Consider the following 12,089-nt stretch of genomic DNA (forward strand, 5'->3'; position numbering starts at 1 on the left):
AAATATTTCAACTCCTAAGGGTTTGAACCACAAAAGGTCATAGAATTTTTGATGGTCGGCATTGCATCATGTGAGGTTTAGGTGTTTGTTTTCTAAGGTTGACTGCATATGTTGAACAAGGCACACTACCTCCTTATACAATGCGTACAAAGAAGTAGACATCTCCAGCTGGGCTTCCCAATAGCTGCATAAGATAATCAACAAGAAAACACTGGGAATAGAGCTGTTTCTTAAATCCCACCTTTCTTGAGGTACAGGTGCTTAAATCTTAGTCACAGGAATGAACAGTCACGAGAAACAGCTCTGAACCCCTTCCCTGGCTCAGGTGCCATTCTCAGTTTTAAAGAATAGAGTCAACAAGTGAGTGGACATCACTCTGAGTACACAGCTGGAGGAAGAGAGGTTACAAAAACTGAAAAAGGCAGCTCAGAATTCAGCACCCTTTCAGGATGTGGAAAACAACTACCACTCCTTCTGAAAGGATTCACATAGTTCTTGCTCACTTTCTGTCTGTAAAACCCATCCAGTAGGCTGTAGACAACTCTCTACCAGTCTTGCTACAGCAGTTCCACTTAAGAGAGAAAGTCTACATTCACAGCACCAGAGAGAAGGAGAAAATAAATTACTGAAGTCCACTCATCAAGACGATTACTTAGGAGAAGTTGCTTGGTGCCCATTTCTTGTTCAAAGAGATGGTCATGTATTTCCCTTTAAATGGTTAGATATAAAACTTAAAATTCAATTATTTTTTAGTTTTCTTTTCTTTTCCTACTAAATGAAAAGACATTTACAAGCTTTGTAGTTGATTTTTTTTCCTTTTTTCTGCAGGGATCAAACAGAATGCTCTAAGGAGTTCAGGATTTACTAAGAATTATTTAAGAACTTTAGCAGACTTGGAAAAGCTGTAAAGGAGACAGGGATGGTAGAAATCAGGGAAGGGCTTCCACACGAGGACTGACCATCATTGGGTTTGTAATCCTGAAAAAGGATGACTGGGGTGTCTATAATAGAAGCCTGCATAGTCAAGAAAGGAAGTTGAATTGGTAGAAGTTATAAAATGTTCCTTATAAGGAATGAAGAGGTATAAACTGAAACTAGTTCAGAACAAACAAGAGGAGCAGTGCTGTAGTACAGTTAATCTGAATATCTCAGGATGGTCCACTGCAGCCTAAGAGACAATTTTGTCAAAAACAGGTAAATGGTTCTTTATTCACCTTAAAATTGTAATTAATGGACAGAATATTTCAGTGCTAGGGTTAATACTCATGTGTATCTTACCAGCAATTGATTTTTTCTTAGTGAGGCCTCTTTTTCTTTCCTTGCAAAGGAAGATGTTTCTAGAAAAGTAAGTAGAAAAGATTACAGCATCACACCAGCTGAGACCTGGTTCTAAATGAATCACAGCTCCCCAAATGGATATTCAACTGGGTACTGCTCTGTTTACTTCCCTCAGTGCATGAGAATGGGCTTGATTGCACAAGAGAGCCCTGTAACACTTTTCAGGAGGGGGAAATAACGTTTGCTCATACAAACTGCTTCTTGTGGCTTATCCAGAGACAGAGCACAGCCTCGAGCTAACGCCTGAGGAACTGAAAGTCTACTATCAATACACAATGTCTCCATCTGCTGATTGCTAACAGAGATTTCCATATCCTTTTGCATAACCTGGTGAAAAGCACACTGCCGATGCTGTGACAGATGGATGCCTGCTTCCAAGCGTTTTTGTTAAATCTGGTCTCTAAGTACAGCATTGCCTAGCAACTATGGGAAACAGAGGCAAGCCAAAGCATCAGAGAACATTTCACCTGGTGCAGCTCAGGGCTTGGGGTTTTTAATTTGGTTGGGGTTTTGTTTGTTTTTAAAAGAAACTACCCCAGTTTAATCCTGTATAAAACAATATTAGGTGATTTATGGCTTATCATCATAGAAGCAAATTATGTTCTTACAGGAGGAGTGTCAGGACAGCATTTCCCGGAGGAGAGCACTGTTTCACTGAGTATGAAGAAATTCAGACCCAGTAGTGAATGAAATGGAAAAGACCCTTATCTGTTTGTGTCTTTTGTTACAGCTTTGTCCTAAATCTTTGTCATTAGGAGTCATTAGCATTACATATATGCTAACATGAAGCCCATGGCACTCCAAAGGTGCATCAGCATGGCAGCACTGCTATTCTTCCTCTCATCCCTCGCAGCAGCACTTGGTCTCTCTTTCCTTCTTCTTCTTCTTTCCAAGAGATATTACAGAGTATGAGCTGAAGTTCAATAATGACTAATTCAGGGTTTACCTCCCCAGAAGATTCTGGTTTAAATAACATCACATTGGCAAGAGGCCATGTAGCAAATAATTTTGTTAGACTCTTTATGCCAGCAACATCAGACCCATTTACACAGCCTTGATGTGAAATCATGGATATCCTGAACGCTGCCCAAGTGATCTATGGCTCAGCCAGGTTTCCTGTATGCACTGCTTCCCTATACTGAAAAGCCCAGGCTGTATTTTGTTTAGCATCAACTTGCCAGAAAAAAAGAATCTTTCTCTGTATATGTATGTAAGAGGAAGACAGAGACAGAGGAACTGCATATGGTCTTATATAATTACTAATATGTATTTAAACCATTTAGAAAATGAGGCCTTTTCCAAAAAAGTATTTACTTTTTCTATATACGTCCAGGGAATATGTATTTTAAATTGGATCAAGGTGAACTCTAGGCAGAGCTCAATTGCCTCAATATACTCTATTGCCAGCTGCAGCAACATTGGTTAGCTGAGCCCTCAAGCACCTGAACCTTTCAATAACTGCAGCTGGAGGCCAGGTGAGATAGCACAGGGCTATCTCACATCAAGTGGCACCAGCCCACCCTGGCAGGCAAATACAGAGCCCCCCTGTCGTCTCTGTGACTAGTATATTATAGGGGGTTCTGACTCAATTTTTATTTGCATATAATATAATGCCAAATATCTCATCAGTGCTCTACCAACATTTAAACCAGTGCATACAAGCTTGTAGTCTCATGCTGGCTTCAGTCTGACTTGAACCATTTCAGAGACATTGAACATCAAACTGTAAGTGTATTATCTTGCTTACAGAAAACAAACTCTGCTTCAATATGAAGCAGTCAAATCAGCAGGAAAATACACTGGACTCCAGCATGTTCTTAATATTTCTAAATATGAAATATATAGGAAAATAAAAACGTCTAGCACTTTCTGAGCAGGGCAGCACAAGCTCTAAATAAAGAGGCACTGAACATTGCTGCTCATACGCTGAAAGCACATCTGTGACTGCTGTGGCACCAGGTTAATTTACACCCAGGGTAATGCTAAACCTGAATCAACTGGGTTATTAATAACAGCACAACTGGGTCAGCAGTGTATTGAGTGTAGACTGATTTATCGCGTTTCCTGGGTAAGTTTGCAGCCTACTCTAAGCTTCCTGCAGTTCTAACTAGACTGCTATTGAACAGGAATTATGTGATATAAAGTTTATGCAAATAATCTCTGCACTATAGTTACTTAAATACCAAGGTGCTCTAGATTTGTATTATATTTAAGTCAGTCAAGGAGAATGCTAAGGCTTATATCTGGATTCAGGGGCCTAAGCTTCCTGATTTGGTCTCAAAAAATCAGAAATTTTGTAAAACATGCTCTGCTTCAGAGATGCCTACTATACTGGATGAAATCCTTAAAAAAATGTGCAGTTTCTGTTATATATTTATCTAAAGGGAAAATAAACCCCTTTTCGATTAGAACTTGATATATAAAACAAGAGAGAGGTTTCTGGTGCACTTTCTGATCTCAGCGGTGTGATGGTAGTAGGCTGCATAGCCGGCCTTGCCAGCCGCCTCCTTCTGCATCAGCCTCTCGATAAAGGGCCAGTTCTGATTGATTGACATATTGCAATATTGAGTACTACATCATCTAACTCCTAGGCACCTAAACCAGTTAATGGACTTGATACCAGGTTGGTATCTAGTTGTTTTGTATTTGTGTAAAGATTTAGATGTTGAAGAATTAGATTAGAGAGGTCTGTAGTTTGCACAAGATACACAAAATAGGCAAAGTTAGGCTCCTTTTCATGGCTTAAGTAACTTATTATGGCCTGGAGAAAGGATTTACAGGCTGGAACACCTTCCTGAAGGTTAGTCCTAAGTACTTTTCTCTCAACATATGGACGATAATCTCCTTCTACCAATGCTTTAGGTTAAGTTCTTGCTGACAAACATCTCTTCTAGTCTTTTTCTTCCTATGCAGATTGGTGGTCATGTTTTCCTCCTCTCAAAGAGCTCTCCAGCTGCAGGCTGCAGCATATTCAATTCTGTACAGCAGAAACTAAAACAGTTTTGGAAACTTTTTTCCTAGAAATATGGCATATGAAGATTTGAGATATCCTCCCCATCCCTGCCCTCAACAGCTATGCCATAGATGAGAGATTTTGAAGATCTGCTTTTGGTTCTAAGCATGGAAAATGGGATTTTGCCTTTCTATTCCTAGTTGTTTAACTTCACTTTCAACAGCAATCATGCTCTGCTCTTGATTTATAATATGAAACACAACCATTTTGTTGTCTAAAATACTTCAGTATTTTTTATCTTTAAAGTCTTTGTTGTTGTTATACAGCATCAAGACCATGCACAAGAGGTAATAATTCTAAATCAACATGTTCTTTGGGTGCTGTGCATTGAAACTTAGCTTTTTTTCCATTATTTGACTTTCTGCAACAAGATAAAAATTCTTATAAAACAGAACAATTGTAATAGTATTCTGACAAGTCCAAATTTATATGGTACATTGTCACAAAAGAATACCTAAGAAAATGCAGAATGGCTATACAAACCTACTAATACGCTTAGAAACCCCTCGCAGGAGCTAGCAGAACGTACTATTAAAACTCCAGATACATATTCAATACGTCTGTTTTCAAAGAAAACTTTATAAATATACAAATTTAAGATAAACAAATACAGAATAAAATGCACTAAGAAACTGATATGTAGACAAAGGTTTATTTACACCATACAACATTTTAAATATTTTATACACAGCTGCAGCAGAGAAAGCTACACTGAGCTTTCCAGAGAAAACTGCAATAATAAAGATGTGAAATATATTATTCATATAAAAGTGAGATTATTACTTTATTGCATTTAAAGCAATGAAGAATGTAGCTCAACAGACATTCATTTAATGACAAAAACTTCGCTTTTATATTATAAAGTAAAAAGTGTAGTAATGGCCAAACAGACTGTTATAAACTTTAAAAACTGCATAAATATATACATTGTGCTTCATGGTGAAGTTTTTTGAAAACTAAACCAAATGAAGCTGTTACAACATGAATCGTTGCTTGAGGTTTATCTATAAAGATTACCTTACAAATCCATTCCACGGGTACTTACAACACACGATGGTAAGAATTGTACACCTGGTTCTCCACTAGCCGCACTAGTGGGAATATACTGTACGAAAAAACCACTGACATTTGGCACAGGAAGAGCCTGACATAAAGTAGTCACAATGTTCAGACAGGAGCGCCAGGATTCCCAAAGTCTCTTTATTGTCAGTGCAATGAATTAGTTTTGTTTTGTTTTTGTTTTGTTCAATTTGTTTTCATGTTTGTTAAACTTCTGTTTGAAAGTCACCTTCTTGCACATCTAAAGGCAAGTTCAGACACTTCTCCCATTCTGCTGGTCTGAGTTCTAAAGCATCTTTTGCCTCTGTGTCTAATACGTTTATCGTTGTATAGTGTTGGTAGTCGCCTGTGGATTTGAAACTGTCCCATGGAGCCTTGTTCGGTGCTGAGTTCTCCTGAAGACCAGAGAAGAAAGAAGAATTAAAAACAGGGATGAAATGACGTGTTTTCTGTTTATAAGGCTGATTGCTAACGTGCTCTCATGAGACAAATAAGCCAGAGAGTGGAAATGACTTTGCATGGAGCCAGGCTGGCGGGTGTTCAGCACCGTTGCGACTCTTTCTCTGTGAACGTTCAACACGTTGGCAGGCTCCTCACCTGAGCTGCCAGCTAAGCACGTTCTTTCACAGGAACCAATGTAGTGAGGAATGGCCGAGTGATCCAGTACCAATAGCCATCTTTTTAATAGCAGTTGTGTAGAAATGTGGGAGAAGAGTGGGAAGGTAATTGAGAAGAGCTTGTTGCCTGAAATACGGAGTGGTTTGAAACAGAGATTGCCAGCTAGATTTTAAACTGGGGGAGGTGCGTGGCAGAACAACAGAAACCTAGTCCTTGAAAATGCTGTGAGAGCTACCTTGCTTTACATTACAGGCTGATGAACTTATGTATATTAGGATTAACAGGTTGAAAGCTGGTTATTTTTTACTGAATGAATTTTTTTTGAATGCTAAGTTTATAGGGTAAAAGACATTAAGGACTAAGAGCAATTTAATTAGTGATTTCTGCTGTAACATGTTGGGTGGGACTTAGTTGCCAAAACCTAACGTGTCTGTGCCATTTTAGATGCCTTCGGATATTCTGCCTGATCTCCAACTACCGTTCATGAAGTGCACGTCTCCTCTGAGTTCTGTGTCATCACTGCCTGTGTCATGCTGTAGACTGAGACACCTGAGGCTGCCTAAAATAGCCTGAGATGCCTATATTTAGGTACCTGGATCACTCTCTGACTGTCTTGCAGATAGACCATTCCTCTAGGCAGCTTGTACTAGCAGACCTTTCAAAAACATAGCATCGATGCAAAACAGAGTAAACGCAACTCTTCCACTGAGATTCCCTTTGAGATTTTGAATTAATTCAAGCTTTATGTGGACAGCAAATCTCAAATAGGGAGGCAAATACAAACTTTACATGTCAGCAAATCTCAGAAGGGGGAGTGAGTGAGAATTGGGTGCAATATAACACATATCACAGCTAAAGGTTCATCAAAGAATCGGGGCCAAATTTCTGCTGGATTAAGATGATGTAAACGATGTAAATCCATTGGCCTCACATCTGTTTAATACCTCTTCTTCATGTCTGAGAGCAGCTCTTCTGAAAAAGTTATAGAATACAATAATTCTAGCTCAGTTCCGTTTAATACACAATTTTCACATTATAAAATTATACATAAAATTATTGCTAATCATAATATTACTGCTAACAAATATGTCACACTAAATTAGCTGTTTTAATTAGGCACAATCAACTATTTCCTTGCTCTCATTATCAGATGTAGTCAGGGTGTTATGCATGTGTGTATAAATTTGAATTTATGATGATAGCAGATCCAACTCAGGATGATTTAATTTTTGCTTTTCCCATGGTAAATATTTATAAACCTATTATAGAAAAAAGATGGCATTACAGAGACCCTGTGTGCTTTCTGGACCATCTCACGTATAGGTCAATCTACCTGGACTTCTTTTCAGTAACTAATTTAATATCTGCTTGCCTAGCTAGGGGAAAAGCCCCATTGGCCAAATTACATTAATGAGCTGCTTTCTCTGTATAAAGTCCTATAGACTTGGTAGGCACATACAGATTTGAAATGTGCTCCCTACAGATCAATTACTTGTCATCTTAATGATGTCAGTGAGTTAGTTATGGTCTAGTTGTAAAACCTAATGAGCCTTGTCATAGGTTAGATTACAGAAAATATCTTTTGTTCTAATTTCTGAGGCTATCTAAAGGTAGTGCAGAGTGAGGTCTTCTCAGGAAATGCACTGAATTCAAAGGACTATTGTTTCATTGCTGCTATTAAGGATCCATCACATTTTAAACATCTAAGAAGGAAAACTTACCATACTGCCTGATTTTGGTACATCTCGAAATCTGTCCAGCGTCTGAAATTTCTGATTTAACTCTTGAAACAATTCCATGTGCCTTTTTCTTGTATGCATGACCTTCTGCAAAATGGAACATAATTGCTTATATTTATAATTGAATCTGGGCTTTTTTTTTTTTTAAGTGAAACATTATTTCCCCCAACATAATAAAGTAAATTGAATTTGGCAGGGCCATCTTTTCCCTATAGGCTTGACCGACAGAAGTGAATTGCACTGAGTTTTCTCTCTGCTCTGTTTAATGTTCTTCCTGTGTACAAGAGACTGTTTTTGCCCCACATTTATTGAGCTGCTGAAATTAAGGGACACTGTTTTTATGCTAGCCTTGAAGTATTTTGAACGTGATGGCAGTTTCTCAGAATATTTCTCTTGCACGTTAGGAATATTTTCTAGCATTTCTGTTTTCAGCATGGATGCTAATGTTGTCATTCCTATAGGAATGCAACAGCAGTTTGTAATGGTTTCTATTGGAATAATTTTTACTAGAACACTGAATTCAGAAATCTTGGCCCAAAATGGAAAATCCCCAAATGTTATGTCTTCTTAATTAGACATCTTCGTGTCATTCAGCTCATCATAAAATGTAGTTGAAATGGCATTCTTATGAAGAAAAGAAGGCACAGTTTTTCAATTTTACTTGCTTTCTTATGTCATGGACTGGGCAATTGGAAACCACCCTCCTTCTACCCCATGCACAGGGCACTCTTCCACAAAAACTAATTATATGGCACTCCTGTGCAAGAGGTGAGGACCCCAAACAGCCCCAACAGTTGGAGGAGCCCTTGGCCATGTATCTGCCCTGGCAGCTACATGGAGAGTGAAGACTGTTTTCAAGCCTAGACTGTCAAGCCTACCATCTGTGTTGTTTCCAAACAAGTTCACACTCGGGTATGGATTCAGACTGGCCTCTGGAGCAAAGCCGAAGGCTGCTTACTGTTCAACCAATCTCATGGTTCTGTGGTCTGGGTGGACAGGAGACAGGAGGGACTGAGGATGCTTCACCTCAGTCCAACAGCAGATGGGCTCAGCTTGGCTTTTCTTAAGCTTTTGTAACTGCTTGAACTTGAGTTACAGCCAGGGCAGCAGCCAGTAATGTTGATAGAAAAGGTGCAGGACACCAGCCTCTGTGCATGTCCACTAATTGTCAAGCCTGATTTTCCCTGGTGTTGTACATGACAAACCCTGCAAACTTATGTACGCAGTGCCCGAGTGTGACCCTTCCCACAAGTAACACTTCTGCCAAGTTTGGGTTAGTGCCATTTAAAATGGCATGGCAGTATCTGGCCCTCAACTAATGCTTTACCAATACCAATTCTAACTTTTATCTTCCAATTGCATTCTGTGTTTATAAATTTCATGAAATGTGGCTGCTCTCTTGATGATGCATTTCTAACCGCTATGCTGTAATAACCATATCATACTTAATATAGATACACTGTAGCCTGAAAACTTGTTTCACTTCTGAAAACAGGAAATTGGCAACATTATTCACAAAAGAGACATGAGACACAGCAAGCAATTTAAGACCTATTACCTTAACAAGAGTTGTGGGGTGAATAAGGGAAACAATTTTGCAGGATCTGGTGAGAAACTCCTTGTAAAACGTAATTTAACTAGAGGTAGATGATTTAAATTTATGAGGGGAGTTTCACTTAAGTGACTACCAGGAATTCTTTTACGCTATTGCTGTTATGGTAGACAGGGATATGTAGCAAATTACATATACATAGAATTTAAAAAATAAAGGTTCTGCCTCAAAGATTACTATTGGCTGAAATAAGTAGACAAGCTTACAGGAATAAAACAGATTTGGTGGGTTAAAATACTGGCTCTAAAAGCAGGAAATAGCATATGACCATGAAACAATTATCTCCAGTTGGAAACTTTTTAATAGGAGGCTAGGAATACAAAGAATGCTACTTTGTGATATTTTTCTGAATCATGTACCCAAGAATTCATTAAATAGCAAATATGAATAATGCAAATGTCTTTCTCAGTTCATTACATTATTCCTGAGGAAAAGCACGTGGGAGGAGAAATGAAACACTTGCAGTGGGAAGTCTGCCAGAAAAAAAAAGCTTTAAATTTATTCTTAATAGCAGTATGACTGGTATGCACATGCACCTATGGATCTTTCCATTGCTTTGTGTTTTCCTGGCTTCCATTCCGTAATTCCTACCCACTGACACCCACCCCTCCTCACTGCTTATAAAGAATGATCTGAACGGAAGGCTCAGTGACTTAAATTTCCAACTTTAACTCTTCTTTTCTAGACTTGTTTCAAATTCCATGTTAGAAAGCACTATCTTACCTCCTTCCTAGAAAACGTGCTCTGTTGGATAACTCTTTCTCTTTTATTAGAAAATAACCCACAAAGTATTTGTGGGGTTTTAATCTGTTTCCTCTATTTCAAGAGCAATGTAGAAAACACAGCTTTTTCAATCTTAGAAACACATAAGTTTTATCAATACGGAGCTGGAGATCTTGACCAGTATATACTAGGATGATTGTAGTAGCATTAGGACCTGAACAGTATGGAAAAGGAGCCTCCCATGGTGCCCTTTGAATGTGTGCCTCCTTAGGTGCAGCTGGGGATTTGCCCATTAATGCCTCATCCCCTCCAGAAGCACCTGAGTTTGCCACCAAGCTACAGACACACATCTTCTTGTGGTCTTTCCTGCAGGCTCCATAACTCTTGGGCCTCACACCCCAAAGGGGGTCAGACTTAACTGACACCCCTTCCACATTTCTACCCTCAGTCACAAGTAACATCAAGTGTGTGTTTTGAAAAGACTAAGCCTTACTCTGATGAACACCTACTCTCAGAAGAGGATTCAGAGCATGGATGGCTATCATCAAAATGGGAAAGAATTAAAACATAACTCTGTACCCGGCTCCCTTTTTTATTTATGACAGGGTTTTAGCTGAACCCTGGCTCGAATAGTCTCATGAAGATTTGTGGTAAATCTTATGATTAACAGTAATATTAATATTAATATCAATAATTCTTCAATTTGCTTTAGAGATTTTTTATATTGTGACAGGTAAAAATCCTCTCTCAAATATTGTACAAAACAGCTAAGTGAAAAGAACAGATGGGGGAATGCCTTCCCAGACCTATACTGGAAACATGCTGTGTTTTCAAGATGTTATAGGTATGATCATCTGCCAACCTTAGGAATGGGAAAGGCTTTTTCCCAGCAGGCATTTTTATTTTCACCTTTGTCTTTAAGAGGTGTCTTCAGGTTAGTAAGAGAATGATTCTAAACTTTCGTGTGAGTTTGTGACATAATGTTCTCTCCCTCATGGGTGGAGCACAAAAAGAGCCAGAGATTACTTGAATCCTGGGGAGCAGGGTAATAAGGCACATTTCTGAATTATATGGCAAAAATGTTATTACGTGAGTAGATCCAATGAATGCCTTATAAAAAGGGGAGAGTGGGGTTGATGGCTTTGGAAATCCAGCGGTCAGACCCTCTAATAGAATTTAAAGATAATGGTGATCTTGAATCATAAAATGCATGTTGACACACTGACACTGTTTCCCACAGCATTCTACTGGAGAAACTGACTGCTCATGGCTTGGATGAGTGTACTTTTTGCTGGGTAAAAAACTGGATGAATGGCCAAGCCCAGAGAATTGTGGTGAGCGGAGTTAAATCCAATTGGTGGCAGGTCACAACTGGTGTTCCCCAGGGCTCAGTATTAGGGCCAGTTTGGTTTAATATCTTTATCAGTGAGCTGGATGAGGGGATCAAATGCAGCCTCAGTAAGTTTGCAGATGACACCAAGTTGGGTGGGAGTGTTGATCTATTTGAGGGTAGAAAGGGTCTGCAGAGGAATCTGGAAAGGCTGGATCAATGGGCCAAGGGCAGTTGTATGAGGTTGAACAAGGCCAAGTGCCAGGTCCTGCACTTGGGTCACAACAACCCCATGCAACGCTACAGGCTTGAGGAAGAGTGGCTGGAGAGCTGCCTGGCAGAAAAGGACCTGGGGGTGTTGGTTGACACCTGGCTGAACATGAGCCAGCAGTGTGCCCAGGTGGGCAAGATGCTGTCATCCTGTCTTGTATCAGGAATAGTGTGGCCAGCAGGAGCAGGGAAGTGATCGTGCCCCTGTACTCGGCACTGGTGAGGCCGCACCTTGGATACTGTGTGCAGTTTTGGGCCCCTCACTACAAGAAGGACATGGAGTTGCTGGAGCTTGTGCAAAGAAGGACAATGAAGCTGGTGAAGGGTCTAGAGAGCAAGTCTTATGAGGAGCAGCTGAGGGAATTGGGGTTGTTTAGCCTGGAGAAG

The 12,089-nt window shown here is 39.5% G+C and overlaps 1 protein-coding gene across 3 annotated transcripts in view; it reads right to left on the reverse strand.

Moving 5' to 3' along the window:
* Window positions 1–4,984: 4,984 nt before the first annotated feature.
* ADGRB3 (adhesion G protein-coupled receptor B3) overlaps window positions 4,985–12,089 on the reverse strand; it is a 462,905-nt gene continuing 455,800 nt past the window's right edge. For all 3 annotated transcript variants that reach the window (XM_064447845.1, XM_064447844.1, XM_064447843.1), the window contains 2 exons: window positions 7,750–7,854; window positions 4,985–5,805 (listed from right to left, as the gene is read on the reverse strand). In XM_064447845.1, coding sequence (XP_064303915.1) covers window positions 5,617–5,805; window positions 7,750–7,854 — 294 coding nt within the window. In that variant the 3' untranslated portion in view covers window positions 4,985–5,616. The remainder of the gene's footprint in view (window positions 5,806–7,749; window positions 7,855–12,089) is intronic.

This window comes from Phalacrocorax carbo, chromosome 3 (genome assembly GCF_963921805.1).
Source record: "Phalacrocorax carbo chromosome 3, bPhaCar2.1, whole genome shotgun sequence".
NCBI classification, from domain to species: Eukaryota; Metazoa; Chordata; class Aves; order Suliformes; family Phalacrocoracidae; genus Phalacrocorax; species Phalacrocorax carbo.